The sequence below is a fragment of the Coregonus lavaretus genome (assembly GCF_964263955.1).
Source record: "Coregonus lavaretus genome assembly, chromosome: 1".
Taxonomy (NCBI): Eukaryota; Metazoa; Chordata; class Actinopteri; order Salmoniformes; family Salmonidae; genus Coregonus; species Coregonus lavaretus.
In genome coordinates, this window is record NC_139988.1 from 55,234,498 (window position 1) to 55,251,602 (window position 17,105).

Sequence of the window (17,105 nt, forward strand, 5' to 3'; positions counted from 1 at the left end):
ATTTTTGTAAAGCAGTGTGAACCCACCCCCACCCCATCAAAAAGAGCCCAGCAACTTCATTTTGGTACATGCTTACTGTATAGGGGATGGATTTTTTTCTGGATTATTTGTGTATTGGTATTGTATTGCTATTGTATTACTGCACTGTAGGAGCTAGAAACACCAGCATTTCGCTGCACCTGCTGTAACATCTGCTAATTTGTGTACGCAACCAATAAACTTTGATTTGATTAGATTTTTTGCATACTGTACATCTCTGATTTTGTCAATATACAAATCTTTTTTTATGTACTGTGAAGTAAAATCCTAATAGTCGTCCTCATAGTAGTACTTTCTAATATATATATACACTACCAATCAAAAGTTTTAGAACACCTACTCATTCAAGGGTTTTTCTTTATTTTTACTATTTTCTACATTGTAGAATAATTGTGAAGACATCAAAACTATGACATAACTCATATGGAGTCATGTAGTAACCAAAAAAGTGTTCAACAAATCAAAATATATGTTATATTTGAGATTCTTCAAATAAGCCACCCTTTGCCTTGATGACAGCTTTGCACACTCTTGGCATTCTCTCAACCAGCTTCATTAGGTAGTCACCTGGAATGCATTTCAATTAACAAGGGTGTGCCTTCTTAAAAGTTAATTTGTGGAATTTATTTCCGTCTTAATGTGTTTGAGCCAATCCGTTGTGTTGTGACAAGGTAGGGGGGGTATACAGAAGATAGCCCTATTTGGTAAAAGACCAAATCCGTATTGACAAGAACAGCTCAAATAAGCAAAGAGAAACGACAGTCCATCATTACTTTAAGACATGAAGGTCAGTCAATACGGAACATTTCAAGAACTTTGAAAGTTTCTTCAAGTGCAGTCGCAAAAACCATCAAGAACTATGATGAAACTGGCTCTCATGAGGACCGCCACAGGAATGGAAGACCCAGAGTTACCTCTGCTGCAGAGGATACGTTCATTAGACTTACCAGCCTCAGAAATTGCAGCCCAAATAAATGCTTCACAGAGTTAAAGTAACAGACACATCTCAACATCAACTGTTCAGAGGGGACTGTGTGAATCAGGCCTTCATGGTCGAATTGCTGCAAAGAAACCACTACTAAAGGACACCAATAAGAAGAAGAGACCTGCTTGGGCCAAGAAACACGAGCAATGGATGACATTAGACCGATGGAAATGTGTCCTTTGGTCTGGAGTCCAAATTGGAGATTTGTGTCTTTGTGAAACGCGGTGTGGGTGAACGGATGATCTCTGCATGTGTAGTTCCCACGGTAAAGCATGGAGGAGGAGGTGTTATGGTAAGGGGGTGCTTTGCTGGTGACACTGTCTGTGATTTATTTATAATTCAAAGCACACTTAACCATCATGACTACCACAGCATTCTGCAGCGAAATTCCATCCCATCTGGTTTGGGATTAGTGGGACTATCATTTGTTTTTCAACAGGACAATGACCCAACACACCTCCAGGCTGTGTAAGGGCTATTTTACCAAGAAGGAGAGTGATGGAGTGTTGCATCAGATGACCTGGCCTCCACAATCCCCCGACCTCAACCCTATTGAGATGGTTTGGGATGAGTCGGACAGCAGAGTGAAGGAAAAGCGGCCAACAAGTGCTCAGCATATGTGGGAACTCATTCAAGACTGTTGGAAAAGCATTACAGGTGAAGTTGGTTGAGAGAATGCCAAGAGTGTGCAAAGCTGTCATCAAGGCAAGGGGTGGCTATTTGAAGAATCTCAAATACAAAATAAATTTTGATTTGTTTAACACTTTTTTGGTTACTACATGATTCCATGTGTGTTATTTAATAGTTTTGATGTCTTCACTATTATTCTACAATGTAAAAATAGTAAAAAATAAAGAAAAACCCTTGAATGAGTATGCTGAGCACTTGTTGGCCGCTTTTCCTTCACTCTGCTGTCCGACTCATCCCAAACCATCTCAATAAAAAAATATATATATAGCATACAAGGACTTTTACTATGACTTCGACCGTGCATGGCCGGACAAACATTTCAGAGCAGTTGGATTAAGTAATAGCAAAATGTTTTTTAACAAAAGAGAAGAGAATCATATCAAAAGTAATGTGAGCATTGTGAAAGTCAATTACTTTATATGAACTTGTATTGCAATGTGAAACATGTAGTTGTAGATGAAACACTGATTAAGTTTGGTGAAAAAGTGACTGTATGATTTTGTGTGTCGTACTTAGTCAATATAAAATGTCCTTAGAGTTTTGAAACAACTGCATTTTTGATGATCTGTTTTGAGTTTTGTACTAAGAGTCATGAAAATGTACCACATACTTGTGAAAGTTGCACCAAAGCAACAAAAATAAATACTGTAATGGGAGTAAAGCTTCCTTAAGTGTGAGACAGATTTATTGGTTCTTGCTAAATGAAACACCTCCTTTCTTGCCGATAGGCTTGGAAACATCTGTCTACCAAGGTGTGTGAGGTCCTAGAGGAGCTGCGAGCCGTGCAGGTAAGGCATGTTTGTGTGTGTGTGTGTGTGTGTGTGTGTGTGCCCTCTGCTGTACCAGAGACACATGTGGGGCTTCAGGCAAATAAGCCGAAAGAAAAACACATTCAAGCAGCACATCTGTTTGTGAAATTCTGTGACACATTCACAGCTGGCCAGCATTATATGCTTTTTTCATCGTGCTACCAGACATCACACCATATTCTAATTTGAGAACGGTCTGGAGGCTATATAGAACCAAACTTGATGCGAGACATTCTCAAATAACACACTTTGCAAAGATTAGGAAAAGTATTTTCTTGTTTTTTCATGAAAACTTCAAGATGTTATAAATCAAGGGAAGAGTAAGACATCAGTTTGTGAATGCTCTTTCTCTTCTCTCTCTCTCTCTCTCCCTCCTTCTCTTTCTCTCCCTCTTTTTGTATCCCTCTCTCTTCCCTCCCCCTCTCCCTCCCTCTTTGTCAGGTCTTTCTGAAGAGTGATAACCTGTGTCTGATGGGAGGAGAGCATGTGAGGAGGAGACCCACCCTCCCTGCTGCCCACATCCTGGCCATGCACATCCAGCAGCTGGAGATCGGAGCCTTCACTCTGACCAGCGGCGCCTACAAGTGGCCAAAACTTAGGTGAATGAGCGTAATGCAACATCTCAGGGCCAGTTTCCTCTAAACAGATTAGGTCTAGTCCTGGACTAAAAATGATTTTCTAAGGAGAAGCTGAATGGAGAATTGTAAGTGGTTTACGCTTTTTCGGAGTCCGCGGTAACCAGCACATAAAGTCCTGGGTCTGTATTCAAAACCCGTCTCATAGTAGGAGTGGTAATCTAGGATAAATTTAGCCTTTTAGATCATAATGAATAATAATAATAATAAATGTGACTTACACTATATATACAAATGTATGTGGACACCCCTTCAAATTAGTGGATTCGGCTATTTCAGCCACACCCGTTGCTGACAGGTGTATACAATCGAGCACACAGCCATGCAATCTCCATAGAAAAACATTGGCAGTAGAATGGCCTTACTGAAGAGCTCAGTGACTTTCAACGTGGCACTGTCATAGGATGCCAACTTTCCAACAAGTCAGTCAGTTCGTCAAATTTCTACCCTGCTAGAGCTGCCCCGGTCAACTGTAAGTGCTGTTATTGTGTAGTGGAAACGTCTAGGAGCAACAACGGCTCAGCCACGAAGTGGTAGGCCAGACAAGCTCACAGAACGGGACCGGCGAGTGATGAAGCGTGTAGCGCTTAAAAATCGTCTGTCCTCGGTTGCAAAGCTCACTACCGAGTTCCAATCTGCCTCTGGAAGCAACGTCGGCACAAGAACTGTTTGTCGGGAGCTTCATGAAATGGGTTTCCATGCCCGAGCAGCCGCACACAAGCCTAAGATCACCATGCGCAATGCCAAGCATCGGCTGGAGTGGTGTAAAGCTCTCCGCCATTGGACTCTGGAGCAGTGGAAACACGTTCTCTGGAGTGATGAATCACGCTTCACCATCTGGCAGTCCGACGGATGAATCTGGGTTTGGTGGATGCCAGGAGAACACTACCTGACCAAATGCATAGTGCCAACTGTAAAGTTTGGTGGAGGAGGAATAATGGTCTGGGGCTGTTTTTCATGGTTCGGGCTAGGCCCCTTAGTTCCAGTGAAGGGAAATCTTAACGCTACAGCATACAGTGACATTCTAGACGATTCTGTGCTTCCAACTTTGTGGCAACAGTTTGGGGAAGGCCCTTTCCTGTTTCAGCATGACAATGCCCCTGTGCACAAAGCGAGGTCCATACAGAAATGGTTTGTCGAGATCGGTGTGGAAGAACTTGACTGGCCTGCACAGAGCCCTGACCTCAACCCCATCGAACGCCTTTAGGATGAATTGGAACGCCGACTGCGAGTCTTGCCTAATCGCCCAATCAGTGCCTGACCTCACTAATGCTCTTGTGGCTGAATGGAAGCAAGTCCCTGCAGCAATGTTCCAACATCTAGTGGAAAGCCTTCCCAGAATAGTGGAGGCTGTTATAGCAGCAAAGGGGGGACCAACTCCATATTTATGCCCATGATTTTGGAATGAGATGTTGAACGAGCAGTTGTCCACATACTTTTGGTCATGTACTGTATACATAGCTTTTCAAGGAACCAAAGTCGCTTAAATGGACAGAGAGAACTTGATCCTAGATCAGCACTCCTACTCTGAGATGCGTTGTGAATACAGGCCCAGGACTAGGCTTAATCTGGGTCTGGAAAATCTTATGGCCTACACTAGGCCTATACACTCATCCAGCTACTGGCCTATAGCATTCATTTGCACTTATCTGCAATTGAGATTAATGAATCTACTCTGGTCGCCTTTGCACTGACATGGATATCAACCTGACACTCATTGTTTAACGGTGTAAACTTGATATTAACTTTCTCCTTTGATGTAATGAAGTGGGCCAAGTTGCCACCAAACTAGTATCCCTGTGTCCTTCTACCCACTTGTATATGGCGGCCAGATGCTGGGTTCAAAGAAAGTTGTGGCGGACGGTAATGACACAGCTGCTCATCCATGGCAGTCTTTTAGGATTTGGGTTCCTCTACTAAAGCTAGCACACAGCCAGATGGTGTATCGCGATGCTGTGTGATTTTGGGAGATGTGGCACGCCAGGTGCTCCGAGATGCATCGATGTTGACAGAAGCTGGGGTCATAAAGGGTCACGGTGAGAGGCAGCGTCACAGCTGGTTATGATAGACCCTAGGTTCCCCCACTATTCTAGAAATCAGGTCACTTACTGTACTGTATATGATGCAAGTGTTCAGTAACATGGTGCCAAATTATGAGTATGTTCCTGCCGAAGATTAACAATAACAAACTCCTATTTCTCTTTTTCACCCTCTGTCTAGTCCTCCATCTCCATGGTGGCCCCAACTTCAATCTCTGCCTTTGTCCTAATTTCATGTACTTTCTTGTCTCCCCCCTTTACCTATCTGCTTCTTTCCCCCTCTCTTTCTATCTTTATCTCTCTCCTTCCTCACTGTCCAGGACCATAGCGAAGGTGGTGAGTCAGGTGCATGCGTTCCAGGAGACAGTGTACTCCTTCACTCCTGACCTGGAGCTGCAGGCCTACCTAAGACTACGCATCGCCCACCTCAGCGGCTGTGACATCCCCCTGCTGGCTGCAGACAACGAGGCCAACTTCCACCACACCCCCACTGACCGACACACCCGCAGGATCCAGGACACACTGAAGAGGGTGAAGGCCACCTTCCAATGACCTACAGCCTTGCCTGATCTAGGATCAGTTTTGCCTTTTAGATCATAATTAATATGATTATATGGACAGAGGGGACCTGGTCCTAGATCAGTACTCCTAATGCTTTATGAATTCAGGCCCTGGTCGGACAACGACTCAAAAGACCCCAAACCCCTCACTGAGTTACTTTGGTAGCAGAGACTGGGTGGGTGTCTCTATTTATTGGTAATAACTTTGATGAAGACATTATGAGGACAGTCTTTATTTGAACTCAATGACGGAGCCACATGAAGGCATCCAAGGTTCAGCGGACTTCACTCTGATTGTATACAGTGAGAAGTCGAGCTCAATCCCCCACATTGCACACCATAGCCTGACAATCCATTGCACACCTCCAACTCCTTGATTATCTCCAAAGTAGAGTACAAAGTAATCTGAAACATATCATTGTTTCTTTTGATGTTAGAATGAGTAGAAAACAGTATTCGACTTTTTAAAATCCTTCTGGTGGAGGCATATGGATCACATTTCTCTCTCGTGTACACCATTTTGATTGCTAGTCTTTAAGACAACATAATGATGATAATGTTTCATAATGAGATGACATGTCTTTAATTGTGTTGTCATGTATTATAGCTCAATTCGATTTTAAAAGTGAGATATTTTGATACAATCACAGATAGATAATGACAATTTTCAACTCTCCGGCGCACCATCTAAATGGTTGCACCCCTTTTGTAGTCCCGGGGATACATTTCCAAATATATACAGTACCAGTCAAATGTTTGGACACACCTACTCATTCCAGGGTGTTTCTTTATTTTTACTATTTTCTACATTGAGAATAATAGTGAAGACATCAAAACTATGAAATAACACATAGAATCATGTAGTAACCAAAAAAGTGTTAAACAAATTCTTCAAAGTAGCCACCCTTTGACTTGATGATAGCTTTGCACACTCTTGGCATTCTCTCAACCAGCTTCAGGTGTGCCTTGTTAAAAGTTAATTTGTGGAATTTCTTTCCTTCTTAATGCGATTGAGCCAATCAGTTGTGTTGTGAAGGTAGGGGTGGTATACAGAAGATAGCCCTATTATGGCAAGAACAGCTAAAATATGCAAAAATAAATGACAGTCCATCATTACTTTAAGACATGAAGGTCAGTCAATACGGAACATTTCAAAAACGTTATATTTTTCTTCAAGTGCAGTCACAAAAACCATCAAGCGCTATGATGAAACTGGCTTCCATGAGGACCACCACAGGAAAGGAAGACCCAGAGTTACTTCTGCTGCAGAGGATAAGTTCATTGGAGTTACCAGCCTCAGATTGCAGCCCAAATAAATGCTTCACGGAGTTCAAGTAACAGACACATCTCAACATCAACTGTTCAGAGGAGACTGCGTGAATCAGGCCTTCATGGTCGAATTATTGCAAAGAAACCACTACTAAAGGACACCAATAAGAAGAAGAGACTTGCTTTGGCCAAGAAATACGAGCAATGGACATTAGACCAGTGGAAATCTGTCCTTTCATCTGATGAGTCCAAATTTAAGATTTTTGGTTCCAACTGCCGTGTCTTTGTGAGACGCAGAGTAAGTGAATGGATGATGTGTGGTTCCTACCGTGAAGCATAACCTAACCTAAGTGTGCCTTGAAATCTAAATAAATCACAGACAGTGTCACCATCACACCTCCTCCTCCATACTTCACGGTGGGAACCACACATGCGGAGATCATCCGTTCACCTACTCTGCGTCTCACAAAGACACGGTAGTTGGAACCTAAAATCTCACATTTGGACTCATCAGACGAAAGGACAAATTTCCACCGGCCTAATGTCCATTGCTCGTGTTTCTTGGCCCAAACAAGTCTCTTCTTCTTATTGGTGTCCTTTAGTAGTGGTTTCTTTGCAGCAATTTGACCATTAAGGCCTGATTCATGCAGTCTCCTCTGAACAGTTGATGTTGAGATGTGTCTGTTACTTGAACTCTGTGAAGCATTTACTTGGGCTGCAATCTGAGGTGCAGTTAACTCTAATGAACTTATCCTCTGCAGCAGAGGTAACTCTGGGTCTTCCTTTCCTGTGGCGGTCCTCATGAGAGCCAGTTTCATCATAGCGCTTGATAGTTTTTGCGACTGCACTTGAAGAACGTTTAAAAGTTCTTTAAATGTTCTGTATTGACTGACCTTCATATCTTAAAGTAATGATGGACTGTCGTTTCGCTTTGCTTATTTGAGCTGTTCTTGCCATAATATGGACTTGGTCTTTTACCAAATAGGGCTATCTTCTGTATACCCCCCTACCTTGTCACAACACAACTGATTGACTCAAATGCATAAAGAAGGAAAGAAATTCCACAAATTAACTTTTAACAAGGCACACCTGTTAATTTAAAGGCATTCCAGGTGACTAACTCATGAAGCTGGTTGAGAGAATGCCAAGAGTGTGCAAAGCTGTCATCAAGTCAAAGGGTGGCTAATTTGAAGAATCTCAAATATAAAATATATTTTCATTTGTTTATCACTGTTTTGGTTACTACATGATTCCATATGTGTTATTTCATAGTCTTGATGTCTTCACTATTATTCTACAATGGAGAAAATAGCAAAAATTAAGAAAAACCCTTGAATGAGTAGGTGTGTCCAAACTTTTGACTGGTAGTGTATATATATATATATATATATATATATATATATATATATATATACACACACACACAGTGGGGAAAAAAAGTATTTAGTCAGCCACCAATTGTGCAAGTTCTCCCACTTAAAAAGATGAGAGAGGCCTGTAATTTTCATTATAGGTACACGTCAACTATGACAGACAAATTGAGAAAAAAATTCCAGAAAATCACATTGTAGGATTTTTTATGAATTTATTTGCAAATTATGGTGGAAAATAAGTATTTGGTCACCTACAAACAAGCAAGATTTCTGGCTCTCACAGACCTGTAACTTCTTCTTTAAGAGGCTCCTCTGTCCTCCACTCGTTACCTGTATTAATGGCACCTGTTTGAACTTGTTATCAGTATAAAAGACACCTGTCCACAACCTCAAACAGTCACACTCCAAACTCCACTATGGCCAAGACCAAAGAGCTGTCAAAGGACACCAGAAACAAAATTGTAGACCTGCACCAGGCTGGGAAGACTGAATCTGCAATAGGTAAGCAGCTTGGTTTGAAGAAATCAACTGTGGGAGCAATTATTAGGAAATGGAAGACATACAAGACCACTGATAATCTCCCTCGATCTGGGGCTCCACGCAAGATCTCACCCCGTGGGATCAAAATGATCACAAGAACGGTGAGCAAAACTCCCAGAACCACACGGGGGGACCTAGTGAATGACCTGCAGAGAGCTGGGACCAAAGTAACAAAGCCTACCATCAGTAACACGCTACGCCGCCAGGGACTCAAATCCTGCAGTGCCAGACGTGTCCCCCTGCTTAAGCCAGTACATGTCCAGGCCCGTCTGAAGTTTGCTAGAGTGCATTTGGATGATCCAGAAGAGGATTGGGAGAATGTCATCTGGTCAGATGAAACCAAAATATAACTTTTTGGTAAAAACTCAACTCGTCGTGTTTGGAGGACAAAGAATGCTGAATTGCATCCAAAGAACACCATACCTACTGTGAAGCATGGGGGTGGAAACATCATGCTTTGGGGCTGTTTTTCTGCAAAGGGACCAGGACGACTGATCCGTGTAAAGGAAAGAATGAATGGGGCCATGTATCGTGAGATTTTGAGTGAAAACCTCCTTCCATCAGCAAGGGCATTGAAGATGAAACGTGGCTGGGTCTTTCAGCATGACAATGATCCCAAACACACCGCCCGGGCAACGAAGGAGTGGCTTCGTAAGAAGCATTTCAAGGTCCTGGAGTGGCCTAGCCAGTCTCCAGATCTCAACCCCATAGAAAATCTTTGGAGGGAGTTGAAAGTCTGTGTTGCCCAGCGACAGCCCCAAAGCATCATATATATACACACACACAGTGGGGAGAACAAGTATTTGATACACTGCCGATTTTGCAGGTTTTCCTACTTACAAAGCATGTAGAGGTCTGTAATTTTTATCATAGGTACACTTCAACTGTGAGAGACGGAATCTAAAACAAAAATCCAGAAAATCACATTGTATGATTTTTAAGTAATTCATTTGCATTTTATTGCATGACATAAGTATTTGATCACCTACCAACCAGTAAGAATTCCGGCTCTCACAGACCTGTTACTTTTTCTTGAAGAAGCCCTCCTGTTCTCCACTCATTACCTGTATTAACTGCACCTGTTTGAACTCGTTACCTGTATAAAAGACACCTGTCCACATACTCAATCAAACAGACTCCAACTTCTCCACAATGGCCAAGACCAGAGAGCTGTGTAAGGACATCAGGGATAAAATTGTAGACCTGCACAAGGCTGGGATGGGCTACAGGACAATAGGCAAGCAGCTTGGTGAGGAGGCAACAACTGTTGGCGCAATTATTAGAAAATGGAAGAAGTTCAAGATGACGGTCAATCACCCTTGGTCTGGGGCTCCATGCAAGATCTCACCTCGTGGGGCATCAATGATCATGAGGAAGGTGAGGGATCAGCCCAGAACTACACGGCAGGACCTGGTCAATGACCTGAAGAGAGCTGGGACCACAGTCTCAAAGAAAACCATTAGTAACACACTACGCCGTCATGGATTAAAATCCTGCAGCGCACGCAAGGTCCCCCTGCTCAAGCCAGTGCATGTCCAGGCCCGTCTGAAGTTTGCCAATTACCATCTGGATGATCCAGAGGAGGAATGGGAGAAGGTCATGTGGTCTGATGAGACAAAAATAGAGCTTTTTGGTCTAAACTTCACTCGCCGTGTTTGGAGGAAGAAGAAGGATGAGTACAACCCCAAGAACACCATCCCAACCGTGAAGCATGGAGGTGGAAACATCATTCTTTGGGGATGCTTTTCTGCAAAGGGGACAGGATGACTGCACCGTATTGAGGGGAGGATGGATGGGGCCATGTATCGCGAGATCTTGGCCAACAACCTCCTTCTCTCAGTAAGAGCATTGAAGATGGGTCGTGGCTGGGTCTTCCAGCATGACAACGACCCGAAACACACAGCCAGGGCAACTAAGGAGTGGCTCCGTAAGAAGCATATCAAAGTCCTGGAGTGGCCTAGACAGTCTCCAGACCTGAACCCAATAGAAAATCTTTGGAGGGAGCTGAATGTCCGTATTGCCCAGCGACAGCCCCGAAACCTGAAGGATCTGGAGAAGGTCTGTATGGAGGAGTGGGCATGGTGATATTAGGCTTGTGTGCGGCTGCTTGGCCATGGAAACCCATTTCATGAAGCTCCCAATGAACAGTTCTTGTGCTGACGTTGCTTCCAGAGGCAGTTTGGAACACGGGAGTGAGTGTTGCAACCAAGAACAGACTATTCTTACGCGCTACGCGCTTCAGCACTCGGCATTTCCAACGGTGCCCAGTGTTTAATTTGTAAATCGGGAGGTGCCGGAACAATCAGTCAGCACGAGATGGGGGTGACCTGTGGAGTTCTGAGGAACTGGAATGCATGAAAAAAAAAATCTCCTTTATAATAAAGAATTGCATTCATATCATTGCATTTGCATAGTGGCATAGAGCAGTAGAGTAGAGGCACTTACAGAAGTTGCACACATGGGGTACATTTTCAGTAGCATAATGTCCGGGAAAATGTTGGCCTTTTATAAACTCATTTCATGCAATTCTACATCATTTTACATGACTGGAGACTTTGGCAGAATTTTTGTTAATACCACGCAAATGATCGAAATGGCAGGCTACTTTGACACTGACAAACTGAGAATCAGACATCAATAAAAACAACCTTGTCTTCAATCCATCAATAGCCTAGGCCTAGGTGTGTGGAGAGACATATTGGAAGCTACAATATGAGGAGGAAATTTGTCCTAAAAATGCTTCCCAGTTTCACTGACACACCCAATGATGCGCATCTCACTCACTGTTGATGGCGGATGCACTCGTGCCAAAAGCATATCTCTCTCTCTCTTTTGTAAAACAATATTTGGAAGTTGATCAAATATTTTGGTGGCCTACAGCATAGAGTCTAACTAAATGATTAAGTGCAATGCTTGAGAGATGAGAGTTCAGGCTCATGTCTATCGGAGCAGAGAGGGAGAGAGATCATAGAAAGTGAATCTAGTTATGTGAGAGATACTGGCACGCTTCTCATACAGCTACCGTCACGCATCGGCCATACGTTGGTCTCAAACATATACTATGCCCACATACTCTAGTATAGCTCTGGGGCTTACAAGTCTGAATTTCTTATAGCCTAATTTTCAAGACATCAATGTACAGAAACATTTTTAGGCGTCACTGCAGAACACCCGCCATATGCATATGCACACATACTCAGCTGTGGGGCTTACAAGACTCGAATTTCATATACTTTTCAAGACATCAATGTAGCAGTAGAACAAGCATATCACAATAATTTGATTTGATATATATACAGTGAGGGATAAAAGTATTTGATCCCCTGCTGATTTTGTACGTTTGCCCACTGACAAAGAAATGATCAGTCTATAATTTTAATGGTAGGTTTATTTGAACAGTGAGAGACAGAATAACAACAACAAAATCCAGAAAAACGCATGTCAACAATGTTATAAATTGATTTGCATTTTAATGAGGGAAATAAGTATTTGACCCCCTCTCAATCAAAAAGATTTTTGGCTCCCAGGTGTCTTTTATACAGGTAACATTTTTACATTTTAGTCATTTAGCAGACACTCTTATCCAGAGCAATTAGGGTTAAGTGCCTTGCTCAAAGGCACATCGACAGATTTTTCACCTAGTCGGCTCAGGGATTAGAACCAGCGACCTTTCGGTTACTGGAACAACGCTCTTATCCACTAAGCTACCTGCCGCCCCACTCTTAAAGGGAGTGCTCCTAATCTCAGCTTGTTACCTGTATAAAAGACACCTGTCCACAGAAGCAATCAATCAATCAGATTCCAAACACTCCACCATGGCCAAGACCAAAGAGCTTTCCAAGGATGTCAGGGACAAGATTGTAGACCTACACAAGGCTGGAATGGGCTACAAGACCATCGCCAGGCAGCTTGGTGAGAAAGTGACAACAGTTGGTGCGATTATTCGCAAATGGAAGAAACACAAACGAACTGTCAATCTCCCTCGGCCTGGGGCTCCATGCAAGATCTCACCTCGTGGAGTTGCAATGATCATGAGAACGGTGAGGAATCAGCCCAGAACTACACCGGAGCATCTTGTCAATGATCTCAAGGCAGCTGGGACCATAGTCACCAAGAAAACAATTGGTAACACACTACGCCGTGAAGGACTGAAATCATGCAGCGTCCGCAAGGTCCCCCTGCTCAAGAAAGCACATATACAGGCCGGTCTGAAGTTTGCCAATTTTATAAATAATGCCGCATGAGGTACCGGAGCCGGGCAAATAGGTGCCAGAACAAACAAGGTAAAATCTGAGAGGTTATCCTGTTACGTCAGGATCTGGCTCAAATTTAGCACTGACGTCGGTGTGAGACGCGGTGTGGGTGAATGGATGATCTCTGCATGTGTAGTTCCCACCGTAAAGCATGGAGGAGGAGGTGTTATGGTGTGGGGGTGCTTTGCTGGTGACACAGTCTGTGATTTATTTAGAATTCAAGGCACACTTAACCAGCATGGCTACCACAGCATTCTGCAGCGATACGCCTGTGAAAAGGGTTCTACATGGAACCCAAAAGGGTTCTACCTGGAACCAAAATGGTGCTACCTGGAACTAAAAAGGGTTCTTCAAAGGGTTCTCCTATGGGGACAGCCGAATAACCATTTTAGGTTCTAGATAGCACCTTTTCTTCTAAGAGTGTACAGCTATAGACATTGACTTGTGTTGCAGCATGATGTTACAAGTTTAGTCATGTTTAGGTTTCTGTTTTACTAGGTCTGTGGCAAAGCCTGTTATCTTGTTTAGAAAGTGGTTTTAATTGGTCTGCTGTTTTCAGTGTGATCTTATTCGTTCTGCAATGGGCTACAACTTAAATGTCAAGTCATTGTAGGCCTATATGCGTCAACATATCATAACCTTAGAACTCTGATGCATAGGTGGACTCTCTCCATGTGTTGTTTCCGTATATTTTCAGCTGGGGTGGACAAATGTAACACATCTGGGCAAACACTGGTTGAATAAACGTCGTTTTCCTCGTTGATTTCACATTAGTCGACAACTCAACCAAATGTCAATCAAAACTAGTCGTTGAACTGATATCTGTGCCCAGTGAGATGAGCTCAGCTGGTTCTCACAGACTTGGTGGCTCTAGGCTTCAATAAGGACCCATTAGGACCTAATCATTGGGAATCGATCAGGCGTTAACGCACTTTTGCAAATGCAAATCTTGGAGAGGGCCGGGCCTATATATGGAGGGCCATATCACTATATGCTCTGACCCTCCTCGGATAGTTTGCTGAGCTCATGGAAGCAAACATGGTCAATAACTTCTCTGTAGACTGGTTGGCGAAGAGCCATCACGACACCAACCCGAAAGAAGGACCTGTGGACACTGGACATGTGCATACTATGCTAACCCACTTCAAACCCCATGTTCCTTGCATGGTCCAGCCTCGACCTCCAACCTCTTCTAACAAGGTCTACCTCCAGCCAAAGCCAAAGACCACAAGGTTTGAATTGACGAATTCCACTGAAAAACCAAAGAATCAGGAATCCAGGTTGAGCTCACCTCTGCATCCGACAAGCTGCTCTTCCCCAAGTCGTAAGCAACATTTAGGCTACTATATGTTAACATTTAATTTAATATTACATGTAAAAACTTGGTGTTACAACACATTTAAATCGTGTTTTTTTATTGAAGAGCATTTCATTAACTGATATTTTTTTACAGTTTCAGAAAACAGTGGGTACTCCTCGGCGTATGATAGTGAGGCTGCCTCCTCGCAATGTCCCTCGGTGGAAGAGGGGAGCGAGGGAGAGAGAGACGGAGCCCAACGACGTGTACGTACTAGGTTCACACCGTCGCAGATTGAAAAGTTGGAGAAGATATACAACAAGCACAAGTATCCAGATGCTGGAAATCGAGTCAAAACGGCACTGAAGTTGAACCTCTCTGAAACTCAGGTAAGACTAGAATACAAAAGCACATTATACATTGTGCTGTAGGCCTATTTAATTATACGAGTGTTGATTTGGTTCTAATGGTTTTTATGTTATGTGTTTCTTGTTTCAGGTGAGAACTTGGTTTCAGAATAGGAGGATGAAACAGAAACAGGAACTCCAAGACTTGCGCGCTGAGTACCTCGCTCCCGCCCAGTCTCCGATGACGTTCCAGCCCATGCGCCCATTTCAGTACCACGGCTTCGGTGGACAGCACCTACCATACACCCCTGCCAACCACGCGATGTATCCGCCCATGGTGCAACAGATGGTTTCTTATCATCAGCACCCCCACCCAACGATGTCCAACGCATATTTTTACTATATTAATTACATATTAAGACTATACGCTACAGACTGAACTTTCGACTCAAACACTTACAAATCCAGCTTTTATCTTGGATGGGATTTTTGTAAATAATTTGTTTAAAGGTGTGCAGAGATTAAAGTCTATTTATCATTCAAGAATATCTTATATCACAACATTTCTTTTTTATTTAGTTTTATTCGTATGTAATGTTACAACACTGCATAACAACTTCCAGCTGAACAATTAGCTTATGCACAACAATTTTGTGGTTTGACAGTATGTAAATCGGCAATCTTCTCTGTAAGGGCATGGGCATATTAGCGTAATTTAATTCTGATAAGTGTAAGATTAATCAAACCAAAATCAAAGTTTATTGTTCTCATACACAGATTTGCAGATGCTAACTCAGGTGCAGCTCCAACAGTGCAGTAATGTGCTACCTAGCAATTATAGGTATTTTTCCATTACATATATTATAAAAGCAGAATCATTATGGGTTTAAAAGAGGATTAGTGACTACACCTGTCTATGATGTATGAAACATATTTTGTAATCCAGATGCATGAATGGACAACCACATTGTGACTGCAGTAATTTACATTGACATTTTAATCATTTAGCAGACGCTCTTATCCAAAGCGACTTTACAGTTAGTGAGTGCATACATTTATTTTTATTTTTATTTTTATCAATGTACTATATAATTATCATCAGGTGTGTATGTATATTATTTTTAAAGGAACTGTCTTTATCACGCCACCAATAGAGTCAGGCAAGAGGACGGGAAACCAAGCAGACATGGGCATAGACAGAAAAGAGGCTAGACAAGAAACGATAGTGGCTCAAGGTCAACACAAATAGCACTATAACAGTAATCCAAATGCTACACCGGATGAATTGACACAAAATATACTAAGAATGATATGTACACCAGTAGATATATGAAATCAAACCAAATCCAAATGTATTGGTCACATGCCGCCCAATACAACAGGTGTAGACTTTACCCTGTTGACTTTACCGTGAAATGATTCCTTATGAGCATATTCCCAACAATACAGAGTTAAAAAGTAAGAAAGAAAATTGCTCAATAAAAAAGGAAATGGTAACACAATAAAATAACAATAACGAGGCTATATACAGGAAGTACCAGTACCGAGTCAATGTGCAGGGGTAGGAGGTAGTTCTGGTAATTGAGGTTATACAGTACGTACATGTGTGTAGGGGTAAAAAACATTACTAGGCAATAAGGATATAATAATAAACAGAGTAGCAGCAGCGTATATGAAAAGCTTCCCAGGATGTAGAAAAAGGAGTCAATGCGAGCTTTGAACTCCCTGGCAGCAAAGATGTCAGAGAAATTAGCAATGTTACTCTTCCCCCTAAGGGCAGCAGCATGGTATGTGTCCACATAAAAAAAGTGTGTGTGTGTGTGTGGCGTCAATATGCATGTGTGAGTGTGTATTGTGTGCTTGGGCATTTGTAGTGTGTGTGTGTGTTGGAGTGCTAGTGTAGTATGTGTGAGTGTGTGGGTAGAGTCTAGTGAGTGTGCATAGAGCCAGTGCAAGAGGGATTAGAGTGTGCTATGTAAATACATATGCTGTGTGTACAAAACAGTGTAACTAAAATGCAATGTACAGTAGTAGAAATAAACGGAACAAATATATAAACGCACCATGTAAAGTGTTGGTCCCATGTTTCATGAGCTGAAATAAAATAATTTTGAGGGCCTACCTCTGACACCGCCTGGTATAGAGGTCCTGGATGGCAGGAAGCTTGGCCCAAGTTATGTACTGGGCCGTACGCACTACCCTCTGTAGTGCCTTGCGGTCGGAGGCCGAGCAGTTGCCATACCAGGCGGTGATGCAACCAGTCAGGATG

The 17,105-nt window shown here is 42.7% G+C and overlaps 1 protein-coding gene across 1 annotated transcript in view; it reads left to right on the top strand.

The window, feature by feature from the left end:
• LOC311133503 (uncharacterized protein) overlaps positions 1–15,275 on the top strand; it is a gene marked incomplete at both ends in the record, with an annotated part of 26,944 nt that extends 11,669 nt beyond the window's left edge. Inside the window, 6 exons of the mRNA XM_084166999.1 lie at positions 2,443–2,502; positions 2,965–3,122; positions 5,518–5,728; positions 14,207–14,516; positions 14,646–14,878; positions 14,988–15,275. Coding sequence (XP_084023125.1) covers positions 2,443–2,502; positions 2,965–3,122; positions 5,518–5,728; positions 14,207–14,516; positions 14,646–14,878; positions 14,988–15,275 — 1,260 coding nt within the window. The remainder of the gene's footprint in view (positions 1–2,442; positions 2,503–2,964; positions 3,123–5,517; positions 5,729–14,206; positions 14,517–14,645; positions 14,879–14,987) is intronic.
• Positions 15,276–17,105: the final 1,830 nt, after the last annotated feature.